We start from the raw sequence: 24,037 nt of genomic DNA, 5'->3' as shown, positions 1-24,037 counted from the left end.
TTATCTGTGATATAAAAACTAATTTACTGATTAAAATGTAAATTTACGAAGAAATAAAGAAATAAACAATACATATATATATATGATCCCCCCACGCACTCGCAAGTAAACAACAAGCTCACATGTATGGCCGATATGGCTCTCGTTAAGAAGCATAATATTGGTTACTAAAGAAAGCGAGTGATAGAAACATAATCTATCGGTTTATATAACGGTTTGTTGTATTTTAAAGGATCAGGCGGTGTTAAATACTATTTCCTTGCTTTAACGACAAAACCTCGGCATCAGAATGAGTAACATTTACATCCAAGAGCCACCGTCAAATGGAAAGGTGAGCGCGACTTTTGGCTATCTTAACTTAAATTTGATCCTTTTATGTGCATTTTGAACCACAAACTTCACTTTATACTTTACTTTAAGACTTTGTAACGTTGATCATCGACGATTGAAGGCGTTATTAGTGTCAGATGAAGTGTCAGAGCCGTATAGCATTTTACTCGCGATATAAATGTGTAAATGTTGTTATAATTCCTTATTTAAATGTCCCCATTTTGTGCTCTTTTCTTAGGTGCTGTTGAAGACCTCAGCAGGAGACATTGACATTGAGTTGTGGTCCAAGGAGGCTCCTAAAGCATGCAGGAACTTTGTGCAGTTGTCCATGGAAGGTAAGAATTCAGAGCCAGTTAAAAGACTCTGCAGAGCTCCTAAAATCAAACAAGATGAAGTCCAGAACATCAGTCACCCAAAAACAATCCCTTCAGTTTGGTTACCCAGAATTGTCTGAGGCCACATGAGCCCAATCCTGTAGCTGATCACATCCCTGGTTTGATTATCTATTAATCTCACCACATGTAACATGGAGGAAATATCACTTTTGACATCAATGCTTTAAGATTTAGGTTCATACGATTCCTGGAATGAACTCTGCAATTTGAAAGTAATTATAGGAGTAATACAAATCAATGAAAAGTTCAATTTAAACCCAATAAAATATAAATGTATCACTGATTTATTATCAAACACTTGAAGCAGTGCCTGTTTGCCTTGTATTTTCTATCAAATTACATCGTTTGTCCATAAATGTACAGTAAAAATGTTACCGTATATTTCTCTGTCCTCTAGGTTACTACGATGGCACCATGTTTCACCGAGTGGTGCGTGAGTTCATTGTTCAGGGAGGAGATCCCACGGGAACAGGAACAGGTGGAGAGTCCATCTATGGTCGTCCATTTAAGGTCAGACTGCTTCTTGATTATTCTGTGAACACTAAGAGCATCACGAGTGTGAATCATTGTGAGGACACGTTAACATGCTAACCTGTATGCACCATCAAACATTTAGAGAATGTAGCCGACGTTGATATTAACTCACCCATTTCTTTTTTAAACTTTCAGGATGAATTTCACTCCAGACTGCGCTTCAACCGGAGAGGTTTGGTTGCAATGGCTAACGCTGGCCCTCATGATAACGGCAGTCAGTTTTTCTTCACCTTGGGACGCGCAGACGAGCTCAACAACAAACACACCATATTCGGAAAGGTGAGTCCGAAGAACTCCAGTAATTTACATTCATATCTCCATCTCAGATATCTGATAAAAGACCTTAAAAGCCTCCCACATGCATGAACCCAGATCAGTGTAATGGTTACTGTTACCGAGTAATCAGAGTTGGGTTTTTCCCACAATGCTCACTGCAGGTCACAGGAGACACAGTCTACAACATGCTCAGACTGGCAGAAGTTGAATGTGACAACGACGAAAGGCCTTTGAATCCCCACAAGATCAAAATTGCAGAGGTATCTTCTTCTTCTACTATTACTTTTTTTTACTGGCTTGACAACAGTTTAGTAATGAGTGCAAAAACCTGTTGTCTCTTCCAGGTGCTTCACTCTCCGTTTGATGACATCATACCTCGTGAAACAAGGAAGGGCAAGAAGGAGAAGGATAAAGAGGAGGGAAAGAAGTCTCAGTCAAAGGCCACAAAGTGAGAGATCAGATCTCTTCTCTCTGACTGTTGTTTATTTTACTTTCATCGATTCATTGATTCAATCGATGGACTATAATGTGACTTTAAAATGTTGTACAGTTAGATTTGCAGTTATCAATGTAATCAGATCTAAGTAGATATTATGATCTTTTATCTTCTTCTTCTGTTGCTTCATATAACCGTCAGCGTCAACGGGTTCACGAGCTGGAACTCATCTTTGATTGATAAGTTGTGTTGTTGTTCTCGATGCTTCGGTGCCAACAGTGTGTTGATGTTTGCAGGAACTTCAGTCTGTTATCTTTTGGAGAAGAAGCTGAAGAGGAGGAGGAGATGGTGAATCAAGTGAGCCAGGTACTGAAGCACAGCGGTGACATTAATCAAATATGTTTTCAAGAGGTCGGTCACAAGACAACAGAGGACAGACGCATATCTGATTTACATCTTTACAACATGAAACATCTAAAAAAGTTGTTTAAATCTTAACTCTGTGCTTTACAAAACCTGTGTGGTAGTTGGACTCTGATATTTGCAATATTGCTGATTTTAAATGATTTTCTATTGAAATGAAACAGAAGTTTCAGAAGTTGGTGCTGCATTGAAATGAAAAAATTAAATGAGTCTCTTACCATTGTTTGTGTTTCTTCAGACGCTGAAGGGAAAAAGCAAAAGCAGCCACGACCTCCTGAAAGATGATCCCAGGCTGAGCTCTGTTCCAGCAGTCAAGTATGTACAGTTACTGATTTATCAATAACTACACAATAAGCGCTTTCTCCTCCACTCATAATCCTTGTTCCTCTCCCAGGAAGAAGAAGAAGAAGACACCAGGAGACACAGCCGAGGTGAGTCGGACACTAAAGTTTCCTCCAAAACAAAGTTCCTCCGAGTGTCTTTCCTCTGATTGTAAATGTCTCCGCGTTGTTTCCTCCAGACAGACGATGCGGCCGACGGCGACGTTGAAGACGACGCGGATGCAGACGAAGAGTACGACTCTGATGAGAGAGCGAAGAGGAGGGAGCTCATCAGTAACAAGCTGAAGAAATACAGAGAGGCAGAGAACATGCCGGAGGAGGAGCAGCAAGAGAAGAAGAGCAGCCGCAGGTACGACGGCGAGTCTCTGACCTCTGACCTCGAGTAGAAACACAAACAGACGGCAGCTTAGATTCATAAACGGTCTGCAGGATTACTGTCTTCAGCAGTTATCAGGAAGTCGTTGTTCTGCTTGTAATAACGCGTAACAACCTGCAGGTGGAGCTGTTGAGCTGTATAAAACAGAGGACGAGTGATGAACCACTACAGGCTTAATGAATACAGCCAGATCCAAACTTTATGGGACCTGAGCTTTAAATATGTGTTTACAACACTAAGATAACGAGCTAAAGGTTATTGTTGATATTTAATAGTAATTGATGAATCATTTAGTCAATGAAATAGAAGAAAAAGACAAAGATTAATCATTTAACAAAATAGTTTCCAGTCTGTGGATCAACTAATGGTTTCAGCTCAACATCAAGCTCCAGAAACACCGGATCCTACATTTCCCATAATGCAACTCAATTGCATCTTTAATTAGACGCCTAGTTCGTTCAAACCTCACACCTCCAGTTTGTAACTGTTGTCACGGGCTGAGTAGCACTCTGTGTGATGAGTAAACCAGACTTCATGTGTTAAACCACAGCTTAAAGATTTTTTTGGGGTTTATTGTTCGCTTTTATCAGACAGCTGAGAGCGTAGAATCAGACTGTAAATTGGGGGAAAGAGACGGAGTATGACGCGCAACAAAGGCAGGAATCGAACCCGGGACGTTAAGGTTACGTGGTGTACGTTGTAACCAATCGGCTACCGAGGCGCTCCGAACATCGATGCTCCTTTTAAAACGTATCAAGATTCTCCTACTTGGTCCCTGAAAACAATAGTCTTAATTGCAGCACTTTCATTTTAGAAGTATTGATATTTACATAAATATGGTGCTCTCTCTCCTGTCCCGGTGTCATTGACATCCACATTACCTTCCAGCTGTGTTTCTACACACACATAAAACACACACTAATCTTAGTTGTAGCTCTCTGGACCGTGTCGTGGAAAATAAGTTGAGACCGGGCCAGTTGATGAAGTCTAAACTACTGATCCCCAACTCTGTTCTTATTCTATACTTAATACCTGTTGGAGTCCTGATGATCTCAGGACTCGCAGGATGATGTTTTTCTGGCCTTGTGGCCTCAGGTAATAGCAAGCATCATGATTACATGCAGTCAATCATATAAGTCATGTGGTTACACAGTATAATCAGGGATCAAATACACAACGTGGTTCCTGGTTTCATCAGAGTTAAAAGTGAGATCCTGACAGAGGCATGTATACCGAGTCTCTGTTTCGGTGCCGGGGCCGATTGGGGATTCTGGTTTAATACCTGCGATGCTGCACAGTCGCCGACAGGCTGCAAGGTGCTGCCTTTCGATGTGCAGTTGGCGGGTGTAGCTATTCACGGTGCTGGTCACCTCAGCCGGTTGTAGTTTGTATTGTTTTAGTTGAGCTCAGATACTGAGGTGGTGTTTTCTGCTGGAATGCCGTTTCTTGTATTTGCTTCTCAGACATTGTAGTGCTTTAGCCTCTCTGTGCGTTAGGTCTAATTTGAGGCGTGCGAACTCCTGCTGGGTCATGGTGGCCGAGGTCATGGGGTCTCCAATCTTTATCCCAAGATCAACAAGAAAAGCAAGTTCTTTGTTGATCTCGGAGGCAGATTTCAGGGTCTTTTTAGGTGGTGGCTGTTGAGCTTCGGCTGACTGTACTGATTGAGATTGCAGTGAGGAAGTGTCCCATGGTGGCCATTCTTCTGAGGTGTCGATCGGTGTGGTGGGAGGGAGACCAGCGCTGACTGATGACTCATCTTCCAGAAGATCCAGTAGAGACAGGGTGCTTGGTGAAAGGGGTTGCTGAAGTCTACACTTCAACCACATATTGACTGATTACTTTCAAATCCATTGGAGTTGTGTAAATCAGCAAAATTAGAAAAATTGTGTCATAGTCCAAATACTTATGGCCCTGAGTGTGTATAGTTGATGGTGCTATTACGATACATCAAACTCCAACAACCGGCATCAGTGGAGCTGCCATTTGAAACAGGAATGTTGGCGCTCCAACCAAATGACTTGCTGATGTAGAAGCAAACAGTGCGTCTGTGTGAGGCCGGCGGTGTGAGTGAAATGAAGGCGATGGTGTGTGAGACGACGTTAGTGCGAGAACGAGAGATTTATCTTTCATCTCTCTTTTGATGCTGATTATCTCTCCTCCATGTCCTCCTAACAGGTAGCCATCAACATACCCTGCTCTCATTAGCGCTAATGGGATAAGGAGCGCAGTCATTTGTGTGTGTGTGTGTGACTGACAGCCAGCCCAATGCAGGCAGACTGAAGTATATTAAACACAAGCGCAGATTGTTTTGCTACAAGAACTGTAACCCAACACAGTAGTTTGTCTTGGCAGGGGATCAAAGAGCAGGCTGGTAGGTACAGTGTTGGTCCAGGACAAAGGGGGCATTGTTGCAGGGCGAGCTCCGCTCTCCCACCGCTAGCTGTGAGCTGCTCTGCAACCAGAGGAACACCAGCCGCCATCTACTCAAAGAAGAGAGGCGGTTTGTTAAAAGCAGACGCTTTTTCTCAAGTTTCTGAGTTTACTGATGCAGGACTTTGGTTGTTTGCGTTTAATGTACTGTGTGTGTGTGTGTGTGTGTGTGTGGAGGACTGGTGTCTGCAGCACACTCGGGCCTCATTTAGGGGGAACATCTACAACCCTGATTGTATCTTTTGTCTGAGACAACCTTGATTTTTAAAGAGTCTCCCTGAACTCCCTTGCGTCTCTGCAGCCAGATGATATTCCACTGCAGTGTTCGAGAATTGCAAAAAAAAACGCTCGGACTTGTTCACATTCAAGGGGAGAGCTGCCAAATAACGTCGTACCTGCACCGAGTTAAACGATGAGTCACGGTCGATCAACACGGATCCTATTCATGCGGAGTTTGTCTCAACGTGCTGATGTTTGGTGCTGTTGGTGTTACTGGTTACACCCCTTCATGCTCCCAGTCTGACACTTCTTTTATGTTGCTATTGATCGAGTCTGTGTTTGAAGTAGGCCTCTTTTAAAGGACGGGGCTGCTTTATAAAGGACACTTTACGCTGAATGAAGTCCCTAAAAGCAGCGTATGTGGTAGTCGCCGCTTTTGTTGAGCCCGGCGGGGCATGACTGGGGAGGCAAAACACTTCCATATGCTGAGGGACGCAGTGTGAGGCCCGGCTAACTCAGCTGCAGCTCACGCTGAAGATGACTGCACATCCTGGTACTTTTATTATCACTCGTTATCACACAGAGGGTAGACGGTGTGTGGCAGCATGCTTTAATAATACAGAACTTTATAGAGCCCTTAAATCAAGATGTCGGTTCACAGTATGTCATTAAAGTAATAATAGCTGAATTACTGTGACTAAAGGTTTGTGTGTGTGAGTGTACGAAATAATCACAAAACTTCAATAACTAGTGATTACTTCAATTAATCTGCCAATTTCCTCAACATTTGGTGTTAAATCTCAGAAAATAGTACAAATCCTAGAGTTTCTTAGCTCGATTTGATGATCAAACTAAACTCATTGATGCTTCGACTCATCGCTGTTCTCCGTCGTACTGTTTCTGGACTTGGTTCGTCTTAAAGACAGCGGCCCTCTAGCTGTGTGTGGAGAGTGTAACTCAAACGGGACATCAGACTCTAATTATCCCGACCAAAGTGGCCGTACCCCCCCGACGCTGCGTCACTCTCTTAATAATTGGCTGCACCTGTCTCTTGTCATCGGTCACAACCCGCCGCGTTCTCGGGGAGAGGTTGCAGAGATCAAGAAATCATTCGCCGCTGCTGTTGTGCAGAAAAAGCTGCTTGAGATAATCCAGTTCTTGGCAGCGGGGGTTGTGTATGTTTTGGAAGTGCCGGGTTTACACGTCTCCGGCCCACTGCAGCATGTCCGCCCCATATGGGGCACTCGCTCGCTGGAAACACTTCCAGACAGCGGTGCATGTCTAGGACGACGGGGTTAAGACTGTTCTTTGGAAATTAATTTAAAAAAACCAAAGCACGCCACTCGGACCGTAATCAACGTCCACAATGTGCACATTTACTTTGTCTTTCACTCTCAAATGTAAGCAGATTATTTAAGAGGAATAGAGAACATTCTGGACTAAATGTCAAGAAAAGATTCACAGCTTTCTTCCGTCGTGACAAAGGATCTAGTCAATAGTTGCGAGGCTCTGAAAGAGGACCCTCGGTCCACTTGGTGGGTAATGTGTCGGTCTACATCGCTCTGCAAAGTCATGCAAATTCCTGTGTTGAGGTTGGATTCCTCCACTCCGGCTCACAGTTCTCCTTGGCTTCTGACCAAGCTGTGGAGTGCCCCCCCGAGGGGAGCTCACCCAGCCATCTTGTTATTCCAGCACATTCATCCACATCACTTGCTCAGTCGTCAGACCGGGTTGAGTCCACGATAGCGGGGAGAAGCTGCTGCCGCTGCTGCTGCCATCCTTGGGTGTTGAGTTTGACTTTTAAATATACATCGGACTCGTTGCAATCACACTGGCTGTATTTACACCTGAAAGCAATTCGACTTTATCAGTAATTACATTTCTCAAAAGTCCCTTGAAGGTTGGAGAATGAGAATCCCCCCCAAAAAAGGCAAGCGCTGTACGCCTGCTTGTACATTTTAGGAAAACGATAGACTGGTTGATGAGCCGTCATCGCTGGACTATTTTTAAGGTTGGTGAATTCCTGTCGGCCTCAGACTCCTGCCAGACGCTGGAGTATTAAACGCAAAGTTCTGAATCACCAGAGAGGTTCTTGGTCTCCTGCCAATCACTTCATATGCTTTCTTTATGAAAAGTTAATCATCCACAGCTCTCTGGGTTTCACTATTTCGAGTTTTCTGAAAGAGTGACAGTAGCTGGTAGACGAGGGCCGCTGGGACCAGAAAGGGTTCACATAAAACGAGCCGTAATGTGTCTAGTTCTTCCCATTTAAACTCTTTTATTTTTCTCTGCTTGGCCTGATGTTTTTTAAACGGCCATCAGAGTCTCGTCTCCTGCTGGCCGATGCTCCACAAACTCCTCTTATTCCATCCTCCCATTCATGCTTCAGGTGTTACTATTCACCTGTACTCAACACTATTCTTCATTGAACCCCAGTAATGAATGTTCAAACTTCCTACTTTTTTAGTAATAACTACTGTATCTTTAACTACCAAACATCTGTAGCGCCGTCCAATCAACAGTGTAAACAGGAAGTCACTGCAGCGTCACAAGCTGAAACAAAACTGCCAAGTTTGACAGTTTTAAGCTCCATTCTTTATATTACACCTGTCTGCTAATTCATCCTAAATGTAGGTGTTACTTCTTTTCAGATATGCATACAGAGAGAAATCCAGAGCAGGGCTGGTTTGGCTCTTTTGGTTTCCTAAACTGAAACCTTATATTTTAAGTAATTAAGATACTATGCAGCTAAACGTCAACTAAATAATGAAAATGTGACTTCAAGAATAAAAGCACTGGTTGCTTGTTCATCCGATCTCTCCCCTTTTACATTTCTGATGCCCACAACACCAATAAGGGGCCCTTCAGCCTTGAGGTCTTGGACTGTGGGCCCCTCTACTTTCTAGAGCAGACCTCCGATCTGTCTCGATTCTTCTTAGACATCTGAATCCTCTCTCGCATACAGAGATGTCCTTATAGTTTTTTTTCTTAAATGAGACAGAGAAAATGTTAAGTGGCCGCCAAAGACCAAGAATTGGTTCCAAATGACAACCCGACAACCCTGACTATGGAGCCCTGCAGTGTTGGTGGTATTCAGGAGATATCCCGGGAACGATTGGAGTAAAAGTTCCTCAAACTTGGCACAAATTATTAGATTTCGACGGTCTAAATGTCAGGTTACTGTGACCTCACGTCCATATCTGAGGAACACTTTGAGGGAATCTCGTCATATTTGGCATGAACGTCCACCTGAGTGTTGAGAGGAATTTGCTGAGCCCCAAGGTGTGTCCTAACAGATGTTGCTGGGGCTTTTTCCCGTCCTTTCTGGCCTCCTTCTCTTTATTGGCACCGGGGCCGTGGAGCCGATTGTTTGGCTGTTGCCCTGGATACGTGTCTTGTTTTCCGCATGGCGGCATGTCAAGGCAGGCAGAAAATGATCACTTCAGTCCAAAGTGCTCCTCACTGCAGCAGAATATACATAGAATAACCTCACCCCTCAGTCCCGGGGAAGAGGCTGGACTGAGTTCAAGTAGGAGCCTTGAGTCATGTTCAGTTAATCTCTCTAAAACACACAAGTCATGTCAAGACGGCCTTTCTGAACTGTAGAGCATCAAACAGGGTATATATATAGTGTATTATTAAAGGGAGTGGATCAAACAAAACCCCGTATATACAGTATACACAATATAATGCAATATACTCGGGTTATTTTTGAGGTCTTAGTTTGTGAGTAATTGAATTATGTATCTACTTGTGACCACTGTTCCTCTTTACTAATGCCTTTTTTGGCCTCTTTGCTAGCGTGGGTTTTAAGAATATTTCTCTTTTCACATTACATCACCTTGCAGCGTTTGCTATAAATTCAACAGGCAGCCGATATCTGGCCTCGTCGTACATCTGTATGTTACTTTCTGTTACCCTGAAAGCTCACTTAAATGAGAACTCTTTACACATCAATATCTGATTACTCGTTATATGGTGTACTACACAGCCTGCGAAAACAATTATATTTATATAATTATATTGTTGCCTGAGGTTCTGGACACTATGAGTTTGGAGACTACAAATCTCTGCCAGAATGTTGCATGATGGGAAGTGTAGGATTGAGCATTTTCAGAGCTTGACCCGAACTCAGGACTTAAGCTGCCTTGCAGAGGCAAAGCAAGGCAGCGCTGCTCATCAAAGTGTGGCTACGTCACATACAGCTGTTATCGCATTGGTTGAGCTTGGAAAAATCAGCGGGAACGAAAGTCAAAGTTGAAATTAATTGCGCTCAGAGGGAATTTCAAACCGCTCTTCTCTCAGGAAAACAATGGCACAGCCAGACGCTTTAATGCTGATCATGTGTGAGCAGCTTAAAAGTAAGAATGTCTTTGTCTCTGCTGCTTTGACTTTGTGTTTCTTTAAATGTGCCGTCCTCGACCAAAGCATTCCTAGTCGACTAACACTCATACGATTTCATTGGCTGAGCAATTACTTGACTTGAAAGACAGATCTGTCAGACAGTTTCGCCACAAAGAATAACATAAAAGCACCACTTTAAATCTTGTGTTTACCAGAGAAATGCATAAGTATCTTGGAAATAAGCCATCCAGCATGAACAAAGCATAACAAACAACTATTAAAGAAATCGTAGTTGATTAAGAGAAAAACAACCAACGAAGGGGAAGACCGAGTCTTTGTGAGTCTTCCACTTCAAAAAATGGCAATTTGTACAACCACTGGTGAATACAACCAAATGGTATTCCATTTAATGACTAACTGACAACACAGTCACAGTCATATGAAGTCCTCACAACAGTCTTAATATTCCTGATAACATAACTCATCGAGAGTTAAAGTACCTTCTGCACAGCTGCTGCAGTAATTCCACATTTTAATCTGAGGATAAACCGGCCTTTGTTTACTTTTGATGTCAGTTTGCTGCCTTGAATCAAGGTGCAGTAGCCACATTTTTTACCTTACCTTGTGTGAGATTATAAACGTCAGTTATAGTCTTTGAATTCTTATATTATCTGGCCTTCCTCTGGTTTGTCACATCTGAGTCTGTGTCTCAGAAAAGAGGTTTGTTGTCATTGCGCCGAGACAGAACTGAGCAGGCGACTTCCTCTCCCGTGCCAGATGTGACTGCCAACCACTTCGTCTGGATTCAGCTGCAACATTTCTTTTTCTTCTGGAAAAGAGACGACTAACAACCGTTATATGTCTGACTGATTCCTCATGTGTGTCCTCGGGAGCAGCGGGGAAGCTAACGAGGGAGAGACGTGACATCGAGTCGGCCACAATATTTGCAGAGTCCAAAAAAATATCAGTCGGTTTGATGCCTCGATACTTTGCCACGGACAATGTCCGAGATTTAAACAAAGGTAACACAAGTGTTTGGACAGCTAGAAACAGAAGGATGAAATAAAAGGTAAGAAACGGATATAAATGAATGTCAGTCCAGAGGAGCAGATGTAAGAAACAAAGGCAGCCATTGTTTGGTCTGGAGATGCCTCACATGTTTCTAGGCCAGGGGCCCAGACTGAGCAGCTTACCTGTGCTTTGAGGCTCCGCGAGAGAATGGGACAAAAACAGAGCTGTCAGGCAGTGCAAAAATATTATCATTTCCTAACATAACATATCTGCTCTGCAACTGGCAGTAGCCTCAATCATGTGAAAGGGAACAATAATTAGCATTTGCTGGTCGTGGTTCAGACTTCCAGCAGTTAGCCTTGGATGAGCTCGGCTTCGGCCCACCTGCCAAAGGAGACGCTTGAGTCAAGGATGTGCCTTGGCTTGCTTCTGTCGAGCAGTTAAAGGTTTTATAAGGGTGGCTGGACACGAGCAATGCCCGTGAGACTTAATGTCGTGCCACTCGAGGAAAGGAAGTATAAAAGTCTCTCATTACTTCTGCCACTAACAGCAAGTGACAGTCGTGTATTTCACGTATCGCAGGCCGTTTGTGTAGTTTATTGCACACAACAGGCAGTAAGATCACATGGCCGACATCCAAAGGGTTGTGCTCTGCTTTACATGGATATTCACCGAGTGCAGAGGGTTGGACTCAAATCGCACAACTCGGTCTTTTGTTCAGGTCACATCATGACTTGTTTAAGACTCGAAACATGTTGGACTTGACTTCAATTGGGATTTGTTGGTCTTGTCTTGGGACTTGACTTGGACTTCAATTTGTACTTCCTGGTCTTGACCTTAACTTGACAAGGGACTTGTTGGTCTTGACTTGAGAATTGACGAGGGACTTGTTGATCTTGACTTGTACTTCTTGGTCTTGACTTTAGATTTGGGACTTGTTGGTCTTGATGTTGGTCTTGATTTGGGACTTGTTGGTCTTGACTTGGGAATTGTTTTGGGACTTGTTGGTCTTGACTTTGAACTTGCTGATCATAACTGGGGACTTGACTATCTATACTTGGGACTTTTTGGTCATTAAGTGGGACCTGTTGGTCTCAACTGGAGACTTGATTTGGGACTTGACTGCTGTAATTTTAGACTTACTCTTGAATTGTAGAACAGTAATATTTTCTATGCCTTGTACTTCTACACTTGTACAGATAATACAAATTATTAATAACCACAAAAGTTTGACTTTTTAAAAGCCTCATACAGCAGGGTATATGATTTGAAACATTGAAATTATGTTGTGCAATATACGCAGGTTTTGTTGCAGTTTCCTTCATATGCAAGTATTTTAAAAAAGTAATATACTCCACGCCAGATCTGTATTCATTACCACTGTCGAGTGTTGTGCGTTTTAATCGGTTAAAAAGCTTTAATGAGTCCTACAATCACAATCACTCGTCTCACAACAAGAAACACACTTACGTCTGCTCGACCTCAACAACCCTTCTGGTGCTTTCCAGCAGCCCGGAGGGCCCGAACAATTATTTTATTAAGGCTCCATCAAATTTACTGGAGTAACAAAAGCTTTTATTACACATTCTTCATTCTGACACTCGCACACAGTGTTTTATGTTTCTTTCATAAACCCACATAATTAGCCATGAATGTTACATTCTCAGAGGCAGAACAATTGATGTTTGTTTGTGAAGACCAGTAACATGGAGGGTTTTGATGCAATTCATTTTAATGACGAGTATGCAGGGTTCGACAGTAAAGGTTGCCAGGTTGCCATCGCCAACAATTTTGAGAAATTGGCAACCAATTCTTGACCTTTGATTGCCGTCAGTGGAACCGCATTTTAACATATAAAAAATTATGTACTGCAAACGGCAAAACATGCTCCCAAAAATAAATACTTTGTATTTTTTGTTGCATTTGTGATTTTTAAATATTGCCGTTACCAGACAAAGCTTAAAGAGCATTCTGTTTTAAAGACGGAGGCGAAGCAAATTAAGTTGTTTGACTATTGGGTGAAAAGTGTGACGAAACCGTCAACATCTCAAACTAATGTGCAAATCGATTCAATGGACAAAGAACAAAAAGGAAATCTGTGAAGTCTTGGGAGTCAAAGTATCCATGTGTAAACAAGTCACATTTTCATATATCACACATATAACTGAATCGCATCTCAACTACTCAAAACGTAATTTGACTAAAAATGGCGACCATATTTTCAGTTTTGGCAACCGAAAGCGGATTTCCAAAGCCAAAAGTCTGCTTTAAGGGTTTTGTCTGTTACAGGTTGTAATCCTTTACATATATTGTCGAGTTTAAACTCCTTCAACTGAATTTTCTCCTCTCTCAGTGATGAATTGAGGAAAGAGGCGCGGCAGTTGAAGAAGGATCTTCAGGCCATAAAGCAACGGAAAGAAGAAGGCTTTAAACCCGCAGTAGAAGAAGTCAAGGAGGGTAAGTGAGAGGATTTTACTCGTGGATGTTTCTTACTGTTACTCACACTGTGAACTTATTGGTGGTTGATAATAAACCGAGCATGCATCTCACCACAGCTAGCTGCTTGATGAAGAACTCACACTCTGAGTGAGAGCTCTCTAAATGGGTGGTCCGTGCTACATTCTCTGCTAATGGACACCAAGGAAGGCAACCCTCTGATTTAGTCAATTAGTTGCAGACGTGTCTCCCACCCGACTCAGAGAAAATTGCATGGGTGAAAATGGTTGAGTAGTTGCATATCAAAATTCTTCGTGTGTTTGTTAGTTTGCAGCTTTGGCCGATGGGAGTCTTCACCACACTGCAGTCTGTCATGATGCCGTCAATCTTTGGATTTAGGCTTTTTGCTGATGCTGAAACACATTTTTGAAAATTACAAAAACCGCTTAGGCACAGAGGTTAGCTTGAGGTTGAGTGTATATTGTTGTGCAACAAAAGTAAATAGTCCGTGGGGGGGTCTGCAGGGACCAGTCTGAACTGTGGGATTATCAACTGCCAGAACTTACTGAAGACCACCAGCTTTTGTTGCTCAAACGTTGTTTTTGTCTCCACAAAACACAGACACTGAGCCCACTCTTGACTCGCTGCTGATTGATTAATTTTAGGTGAAAGAGCACAAAACGCACGTCAGGAATGAGTCCTAAAACCCAGAAATGAGTCCGCTTTTTTGCACTTCCGGTTTCCTCGTCTCGTTTAATGTTTTTTTCTTTCGATGCCTTAAATAAGGTCTGTGTTTAACACACACTTTAGAGATGTTAACATTTGGTTCTACGACATAAAATACATTAGTAAATACCCCCACTAGTCAATTTTGAAGCTTTTACGCGTCTTAAAAACAGCGGTTGCTAACAAGTGGCTAACTGAGACTAGAAAACGTCATCGCGCAGACTAGATGTGTATATTCGCGCTCATGCAACCGTGGTGTAGTTTGTTTACAGCTTCAGCTTCTGCCGACTGAATTCATGTTTTAAAAATGGTGTTCATTGGTAAAGGTGATCCTCGTGAACAAAACGTTAAGTATCAACAACGTTTGTTTGCCACAGAGTTTATTTTCTGCAATTATCCAACAATAAAAATCCCATTGGCTTTTTGTCGAGGGAACCAGTGAGAAGCTAACTTCTCGGCCGGCCTACAAAAACACGTCATCGCTGCAGCGCTCTATTGCACTTTGATATGAAGATTAACTAAGATTTGTTGCTCTCAGTGATATCTGCATAGACTCGAGCTGTTTCTATACAGACTCTTGAGCATAAAGAGGCCTTCCTTTAATAGAGCCAGTTATAAACTGGAGCGTCGAGTCAGTAACAGCCCTGCATTGTTATACCAAGTGGCAACTAGCCTAAGCTCCTCCATTATCTCACGAGGTATTCCTACTCTGCCAGGGACCTTTTTGTTTTGTGCTTCTCTGGCAGCTTAGCCAGAGGCAGCAGTTTCTTTTAAGAGTTCCTCATTACGTTTCTGTGTTGGAAGAGAAAGTTAATTCCATTGGATGTCATGGGCCAACGGCCACTGCAGGGGAGACGGATGTCTGCTCGAATGCTGTAAATCTTGAAGCTCCGCTCAGCCACAGAGGAGCAGCGCGGCGAGAGAGGCTGGTTTTTATCTCGTCCCGCTGGAGAAGCCTCACACATTAAAGGCTCGCGTTGAGGCGTCCATCCCCCGAAAGCTTAAATCACTCTGCTGCTTCTGCTCTGACTTCTGTGCGATGGTCTCCAACTGGTCACTGTGGTTTTCAGATGTTTGAGCTGAAAGATTTTAGGGCCGCAACTAACAATTCTGTTTTATTGTTGAATAACGGATCATCATTTGGTCAATAAAATATCTGAAAATAGCTCAGAGACGTAGACGACGTCTCCAAATTGTGTAACTGTTTTATGTGACCAACAGTCAAACAACTAAGAAGCCAGAACAAAAGAATACTTCACGTGTTGGCTTGAAAAAAAAGAATATTTGTATAGATTCTACTAATTTGTTTGATTTTCTTTTGACCAACTAATTAACCAACGAGCTGTTTCAGCTCTACAGGAAATATAACAGCGTGTTATTGTACGTATTATAATAATAAGATCTTCCTCTATACTCCCCAGACACATTTAGTGGAAGAAGTCTAAAAAGTCTTAGAAATAAATAACAATAAAAATGTTGATACTTCCAGTTTTGTGTCACGTGGCACTTGAAACATGCTTATAAAGAGCAGACAGATGTTGCACCACAGAGGTGAACAATCATTGCGTACATTTCTTCTGCAGCACAGCTTCTGTCAGCATTAACAGCTGTTAATGTTTAATAAGTAATGTGTTCAGTTACCTTCTTGTATAATAAACACACAGAAGACATCAAATAAAGAGTTTTCACTCTCATGGTCTAATTTTTCTTCCTGTAATATTCTATAAAAGTGATTTTGTTCGACCACCTCCTCACAGTTCTACAGTCCTCCTCCACCATCCCGCCCATGTGGCTGCTGGCATGTGCACACATGACGTTGATAGCAGTGAAAAGCCAATTGTCTCTTCAGAATTCACCTTTTTTCTTTTTCCCCCTTCAGTTTTCATCACATAAATTTGAGCATGTTCCTGTGGTCTGGTTTTCTCTTTCTTGGCATGACCGCCGGGTACCAGAGCCAACAATAAGAGAGAGCCATTCTGAAACCACTGTCCGCTCAGTGCCCACCCTAAATGAAGTGGCAGCAGTCTTTATCCCACGTCGATGTTGTGCAGGTTGGGCCTGTCTGCCCTCGGGGCTTCATTACACTCGCTGCTGACAGTTGCATATTGAAGGGTGACGTTTAAACCGGTGATCAAGATTAGCGTGTTCTCGTGTTTGTCCACATCTGTAACATCCTCAAGATGGATAGTAGGTGCTGACCTCTCAGCACTGACTGACAGTCATTTGTGATGTGTTTCTGATTGACGGTCAGCAGTGACGCTGCCTCACAGCTCTTTAAAAACCAAAGCGTTGATTGTTTAACAGAGAGGAGGAACCTTTTGTCCCCCAGAGGAGGCGTTTGTCATCCACAACAGCCTTCGGTTGCTACGACATCGGAGGCTTGATTTGTAGTTCTCTGGAGCCCAGGTGACCAGAGAGGGGAGGAATGTAGCTAGGAAGGCCATCAAAACCCAAAGATGGTAGTTGGCGACAACAGCTGGAGAGGCTGATGTGTGTTCCTGGTTTAGGACCTCGGGGCGTCATCAGTCAGGGGGGGCAGAGCAGGAGAGGTGACCGGGGGAAAGTGTGGCTCGTTGATTTCCAGGGAAATTTCAGAGATTGCTGCGTATTCACAGCCCTGAAGCTCAGAGAAACGAGAATAAGTGCAACATAAGTTTATGTTGTTGCATTTCTTCCGTTAATTGGTGTTTATTAGTAGATCTCAGCAAGTTCTATACACACAACATGCGTTTAGCGACTCGCAGTGGACTTCAATGTTTTCTCTGTGACATCATTTATTTGGTGCGTCCAGCACAGAAGGGGCACCGGTTGGCCATCGAGGTGATGCTGTCCCGGGGGGGGGGTGACATCACATTTTGTTGTGGAAAGACGGTGCTCCAGCAGACTGTGCTCACCGTCTGCCGCTCTGTGACTTCACAGCCCGTGTGTCTACGCTGGGAGGTTCACAGACATTATGACTGCATGAGACACCGATGTCTGCATGCTGATCGTCTCTGCGTTCATTCACGACGAGAGACGACTTCACTCGTACTGCAGAGGATGGTTTGGTGGAAAGTTATTCCCGTCAGCGGCGGGACTTTTACTCTCTCTGTCTGCTTTTGTAGCACCGGTCTGCTATAGAGTCCAGGTTTACATTTTAGCTGCACTATGAAAAATAAATGCAGAAAACCATCACTTTAATGAGCTGGAACCAGATAGATAACATTTAGAATTTCATCTTAAAAACTACTTCAATGCTTAATTTATTCTAAAAATAGCTGCAGATTAAAGTTACTATGAGGAACTTCTAACTAGCTCTGAACCAGTCTCAGTGTAGTCCTGATCCTCTATCAGACCTCCATCGGTAAAGAGACCATCAGAGAGAAGATGGTCTGTTTCTATAGAGTTATTCTTAAAGCTTGTCATCGGAGCCACCGGGTCGGATTCTGGTGAAACCAGATGAACTCATGCAGGTTCACCAGAAACTCCTTCAGCTCAGACCCCAGCAGAGGCCGGTCCACCGTGGACAGACCCAGATCCTCCTGCAGAGACCTGGTCCACCGTGGACAGATCCAGAGGGAGGAGGAGAGCTCAGCAGCAGCAGCGTCTCCTCCTCCTCCTCCTGCTCCTCCTCCTCCTCCTCCAGGAGCAGAGCTTCTTCTCTCTGGGAGCCAACACCGACACCACGCTGCTGGAGACCCAAAACGTATTGCTGGACCCGCTGGAGGGAAGGGAGGCACGGGAGAACCAGAACCAGGACTGAGAGGGGCAGACTGTCAGACCCTGCTGCAGTAAAATGAGAGGTTCTCTAAAGAGACTCTGGTGCTCAGAAACACTAAAACTTTAGTCCACAAGGACCGACAGAATTAACACTAAATAAAGTTCCTTGTATCAGCTTTAATTAAATTATTGATTCAATTAATTTGACAAATAGATTAGACACAACTCCTTTTTTGTAACCAAACACATATTTATAAAAAGATGAGCCCTTCCTAATATTTCTGTAACACCAGTTTTATGATGTTTGTTTTTGCTTTCCTCTCACCAGATGGATGAGGTGCACATGTGCTCATGTGTACCATCTCTGCTGAGGATTAAAGGGGTCTGTCCCCCCCCCCCCAGGGGAGATCAATTACATAAGGTTTGGGTAGAAGGTAGCAGCCGGAGTTTAGATCATCTGAGAGAGCGGTAAAGTGAGGGGTGACTATGTTGGGGCCTCGGCCCTCTACATCTTAGTGAAGGTTGGCAGCGGTGTGGCTTCATGCAGAGAGCACGTCAGTCTGCTCTGTGCTGCCTCTCTTATAATATTATGTTCTCAGATCATGTACGCTACGAGGCGACGGCGTGACGAACTTGCTTTTATCTTTTCTCTCTGATCATGTTCTGCATATTTTGTTTAGCTTCTCATCTGTCAAGTTCCAGAGAGTTTATGAAGCGGCGATATTTCTTCACACCAAATGATGATGTCAGGGAACTTCTAATTGTACAAATTACATTTCTTCAAATATTTAGCTTTGTGTTATTCGTGGAATATTGCATTTATGTGCTCGAGATGACTCAAGTTTAGGTTTTAGAAATATGAAACCAAAAATGACATGACATTATGTTGTAAAAGAAGATAAAAGTGAGTCTGTATCTATTATGAGCACCTCTCTTTCTTATCTTTTTATGGTAAAACATTGCCCGACAAAATCATTGAACATTAAAATGATAAAAAAGAAAAATATTATGTTTTTTAAGAAGGTTTAGGAGCATTTGCTTAAATATAGGCTCTTAATCATTTGCTTTAATATTGCGACAGCCGGCTGAGATGTAGACCAGGTGAGTGAAGAGTTAATAGTAATCGGTAGCGATGTCTCCGTTTGTCTCTCCAGCAGAAGAAAAGCCGACCAACGAGGCCGTGGCTGAATATCTGGAGGGACGCAAGAAGTACGAAGAGCAGCGCAAACAAAAGCTGAAGAAAGGCTCAACCAGAGAACAACAGGTAGAAGAAGAACATACGCATCGTCTCAGGTTACGTTAACCTGTTGTACGGTTTGTATTAAATGATGTCTGATCTTTTTTCGATAGACGCTGGCCCTCCTCAACAATTTCAAGTCCAAGCTGTCTTCGGCCATCACTGAGGAGGCTCCAGAGGACGACGTGGAGGAGCTGGCAGAGGACGACGACAAAGGATGGTCAGTGAGCCTGATGACGTTACAGATGTATAACTGGATTTATTTGTATTACTACGTTTGTTTGGACATGGCCCATCGTTACATTAGCTTCAGTTGGGGTTCAGATGCTGGCTGTTGATGCTGCTATCGCTCTCGAGCTAATATTTGTCAAACCGAAGGCTTGACCTGCCTGGAAGTCGTGGAAATAATATTGCACCAGCAACTTACTCCACTCACTCCGCTGTCATTTTCAAACTAATTCTGGTCAATTTCTCCAAAACCAACCAAACCGAAAACAATCTAGACAATGCTCTGTTTTTCATCAATAACTCCTCAATTGGAAAAAGAATACAGCCAGATAAGACAAGTTGTCTTGATCCACATCAGAGTCCTGAGAGCTCCTGAGGAGTTCAAGGACCAGTTTGGCAAGTTGGGAGAAGTTTGAGTGTGACAACTTGGCACGAAAAGGCCTTTTTTTATTATTAGCTGCTTGTACTTGTGTTATTTCTATTGATACCCTCGTGGTGAACACTGGATTGTAGGAGATAGTAAAATAACATTATTATTATAATAGTAAGATCAGCCTAAATGAGACACTAAAATGGTCAAACACTGCAGAAAACCCTTCTTCGTATCAGGAATGATGAAGATCCAAAGCTTGCTTTGGGGGTTCTGATAAATGTGTGTGAAAGTTCAAGCTGTTCAAGTTGGGATTTCAACCCGCAGCCACCAGATTGTCCATCAGGAAATCAGCCCTGACGCTGTGTTTTCCTCTCGTATTCTGTTTTTCACCAAAGATCTCAAAGCCTCACTACACACAGAGAGAGTCGGGGATCTGAAATGAATACCATGTGTGTGTGAATGTGAGCAGAGTGTCTGAGTGAGAGATTTAGAATAACAAAATCTGTAGTTGCTATTAGTCTCCAGAAGCCCCCTTGAAGTGCAGTCTGTCTTGTGTTGAGTGGGGGGCCCTAATGAATTTGAGAGAAGCCTTGGAGCCTCTCCCGGCTGTAGACACCTCACTGTCGCCCCCGCCAGGTATGAGTGGGGGGGGGGGGGACAGCAGCAGTAGCAGTAGCATAGCAGTCCTAGAAAAACACCAGTGGGAAGTGTGTGCCACTCTGAGAGTGCTGCGAACAGAATGTGGGTTACAACAGGTCAGACATTGGAAGTCAAGTCTGGGCCAGAGGAGGTAAACTATTCCATCTGTGTCTGTGACTACAAACTCTCCCTCCTCCCCTCGGGCTCCACTAGAGCTGCTCTCGCCGTACCTCCTGTACTGTACTTTAATTCCCACCCTCTACTTCAGCATAAAAAGAAAAATACATTGAGGAAAAGGCTTCTGTGGCGTCGCATCGCTGCAGCAGCAGGTTTTGATGAGACCCCCTAAAAACCCCCGGGGTTTTCCCACCTCGGCGTCTCGGGAGCTGTGTGACCGTGAGGCCGTGACGGCCGGCGGGCTGTCATCGCCAAGACTGCTAGACGAATTATCAAGAGGCAGCAGGAGTCCTCGGGGGTTCTGCCGGAGTCTAGCCGGCACATTCTAGATGAGCTGTCACGACTCCTGCCGATTTCAAATGAAACACCGGAGAGAGTGCAGAGACACGCTAACGCACAGCCAGAGAACGGAGCAGACACACACCACACAACACATATATTATAAAATATACAATAGAGAATACACAGTTTTCTCTATTTAGTGAGACACACAATGTACACACCCAGACATATACAGCACACGGGTCATGTAAATATTTATTTTTTCCTCGAGGAGATAAGAAAGACCTGCTGCTCATCAACTTTAAAGGGACAGTTTAAAGATTGTGACGCTATGGCGGTGTTACTGTGATGTTGCTGCATGTTAGCTTAGCCTACGGACCTCGATAGAGATAAAGATGTCAGATGATCAGCAGTAAATGGAGACGGTTATAACTCAGCGTCCTGGTGGCCGAGTAGTCGAAGACATTAATTTTCTCTAGCACTTTTTCTGTCAGCTGCCCAAAAAAACACTTATCATAGCAACTTAGCATCTCTTATATTTTAAAAACGTCCGCTAAATGTATTCAATCAAGACCAAAGCCTCGGTTATACGACCGAACGGAGTCTTCATCTTCAGCAAAAAGATCGGATTACGCTAGAAAAGAAGTGGTTTGTGTGACATGATGTCCGGCCAGAAAAGACCCCCATTTTAAAGAGGCGGGAGATCGTTTAAGTACGTGGATTTAAAGGCGCACATTTTCCACGTAGTTGCACTCGGTTGTTCAAACCATGGCTCCTTTCTCAGCTCGGCACAGCAATCACGGCTGTGCTTTGAGCTACGTGCTAATATGCTCACAGTGACGATGCTAACATGCAAATGTTTACTTGGTTACTTAGTTTAGCGTGTTAGCATGCTTACATAGCACAAACCACAAAGTGCAGCTGAAGCTGATGGGAATGTCATTAGTTTTGCAGGTATTTGGACATTTTGACATCATGAAGTTATGAGGATTCATCCTCTGGGGTCCATGAATGTCTGTGAAAGATTCATCCAGTGCAAGTTGAGATATTTCAGATTGACGTTGGAGCCGTGCTGCTGCTAGCATGAGTAAAAAGGTTTTTATTTCCTGAACAGAGTCCAACATTTTTTGGTTATTTCTGATAAGTGATTCTCCACTCGGACATGAATGTAAGAGGAGCTGCTTCACAACATGGAAAGGTTGCGTGGCTCAGAATGGATCCTTCCATTGATTAGTCACCGCTGCTTTGTTGTCTAGATTTACTGATAGCATTCAAACAGCAGCTGAAGACATCGCGTAAGTGGGAGAAAATGTGTTTTATCTGTGACGTGCCTGACACTGATATCTCCTGCGAGGAATGTCCTGATTCTTTAATCTTTGGGGGAAGAGAAACTGACTGGGGAAATGAAAGACACATGAGCGTCTGTTCTCTGGGGACCGCGGCTTTCTTTCTGGATTTCTGAACCGCTAAGATGTCTCAAAAATACGAGCCATAATAGTCCACCTTTCACTTTGTACTGAGAGAACTCATTCAGATACCTGCTTCAAGCCCCTCTGTCAAAGACGGTGTTGATTCTACAAGTGTTTTTACTGCAATTAGAATACCAGTATCAAGGCTAGTTTATTAAATGTTCTTTACATAAAACATAAAAAGCATCACGACAAAGAGTAAAAGCAACACACCACGTGTTCACACCATACAATTTAGAAACTGTCAACGAGCCAAATAGAATACGATGGGTATAAAACATAAGAATAAAAGTTATTTGATAAAACAAAATAGTCTTCGGTCGTAACAGAAGTGAGGGTTGCAGCGGACCTGCAGTTTTCTGTGGGTTTGTTCGAGATGTATGCATGGATGGATTACTTTAAGGGCCAACTGGGCCCGGCCCAGGGACCCAAAGAGTCAGGGGCCCCCCTAGCCTTCACCTGCTGCAAGATGTCCCTCAAAGAGACACATACCGACCAGGAAGAGACTCAAATTTAACATTAACATAAAACTACTACAGCAAGACACAAAAAGACTACAAATGGACCAAAATAACTAAGAGACACAACATAACTTCAAAGAGACACAAAATGACCACAAAGTGAAACAAAACAACTACAAAGAAATGAAATAATAGAAATGTTTTTTCCCCATTTTTTGATAGTAATGTTGTAATAAAACCGCTCAAAGCAGAAAGAGACGAGCCTCTCGGTCAAAGCTCCACAGAGCGTTGATTTAGTGCATCCTCTGATCCTCTCTCCATCCGATTTAGGATGGGCCATGTTCTGCAGTTTGATGAGCAAACCAGAAAAGTCAAGGATGCCACCGTGCAGGACGAGGACACGTTTGAGATCTACGACCCACGAAACCCCGTCAACAAACGAAGGAGAGAGGAGAGCAAGAAGATCATGAAGGAGAAGAAGGCCAGGACGTTAGGTCCTGCCCAAGACATGTGACCGTAAAACTGGTCCAACGGCATCCTGAGTGTCCCCTTTTCCACCACTTCAAACCCCGTTTGGTTGAGCGGCCTGCTGGCCTCCAACATCTGGACTGATGCTGACCCATACGATCCCTTTAATCTGTGATGGAAAGGCTTCCTCGCCTGGAACAGCTGCAGCCGGACGACGTCCAGTTACTCATCGGGATTAAGACCGCGGTCATAGTCGCGACCAAGGTCACCGTTTGATTACATGTAATGTTTGTTTTGCCATTCTTCTTAAATGTGACCATTAAACTTCTAAATAAATAGCATTTGTAAACAGAGTTGACTCTGTTCTTTTATTTTAAATGAATGTACCAGAACACTGAGGTGTTTCTATTTTTTCTTTCCCATCAACATACGTGAAGGTGAGCAGAATATTATAAACAGCAGCTCTGAATACAATGCAGTCCAGTACAACACCACTATCCACAACCTTAATGCTAAAACGTGTACGTTAAAGTTACGAGGAACTTTTATTTAGTGTTGGTTCTGTCGGTCCCTGTGGACTAAAGTGGTAATGTTTCTGAGCACCAGAGTCCCTTTAGAAAACCTCTCATTTTACTGCAGCAGGGTCCGACATTTTGCCCCTCTCAGTCCTGGTTCTGGTTCTCCCGTGCCTCCCTTCCCTCCAGCGGGTCCAGCAATATGTCCT

General features: G+C 43.4%; 1 protein-coding gene across 2 annotated transcripts; it reads left to right on the top strand.

Annotated features, from left to right (window-relative positions):
* The first annotated feature begins 125 nt into the window (after window positions 1-125).
* Window positions 126-23,664, top strand: cwc27 (CWC27 spliceosome associated cyclophilin). 2 transcript variants are annotated; one of them, XM_031875192.1, is made up of 14 exons: window positions 126-331; window positions 569-665; window positions 1,123-1,235; window positions 1,395-1,538; window positions 1,697-1,795; window positions 1,880-1,983; window positions 2,268-2,337; window positions 2,633-2,709; window positions 2,789-2,825; window positions 2,915-3,084; window positions 13,472-13,575; window positions 19,137-19,243; window positions 19,330-19,436; window positions 23,176-23,664. In XM_031875192.1, exons 1-14 carry the CDS (start codon window positions 290-292, stop codon window positions 23,357-23,359), a joined length of 1,455 nt encoding a protein of 484 aa, XP_031731052.1. In that variant the 5' UTR covers window positions 126-289; the 3' UTR covers window positions 23,360-23,664. The 2 variants fall into 2 exon arrangements, with proteins under 2 accessions (XP_031731052.1, XP_031731051.1); XM_031875191.1 differs by having other exon boundaries at window positions 19,134-19,243.
* Window positions 23,665-24,037: the final 373 nt, after the last annotated feature.

Source organism: Anarrhichthys ocellatus, unplaced genomic scaffold (genome assembly GCF_004355925.1).
Source record: "Anarrhichthys ocellatus isolate YVR2014 unplaced genomic scaffold, GSC_Weel_1.0 scaffold87, whole genome shotgun sequence".
Lineage (NCBI taxonomy): Eukaryota > Metazoa > Chordata > Actinopteri > Perciformes > Anarhichadidae > Anarrhichthys > Anarrhichthys ocellatus.
The sequence above is the reverse complement of the archived record's forward strand: the minus strand, read 5'-3'. Positions and strand labels throughout refer to the sequence as shown.

What these genes read in the sequence shown, in the direction of transcription:
- cwc27 (XM_031875191.1), top strand. Translation starts at nt 290, where the DNA reads ATGAGTAACATTTACATCCAAGAGCCACCGTCAAATGGAAAG. An exon ending in TCTATGGTCGTCCATTTAAG is followed by an intron (nt 1,236 to 1,394) that starts GTCAGACTGCTT and finishes TTAAACTTTCAG; the next exon opens with GATGAATTTCACTCCAGACT. An exon ending in AGTAGAAGAAGTCAAGGAGG is followed by an intron (nt 13,576 to 19,133) that starts GTAAGTGAGAGG and finishes TTGTCTCTCCAG; the next exon opens with CAGAAGAAAAGCCGACCAAC.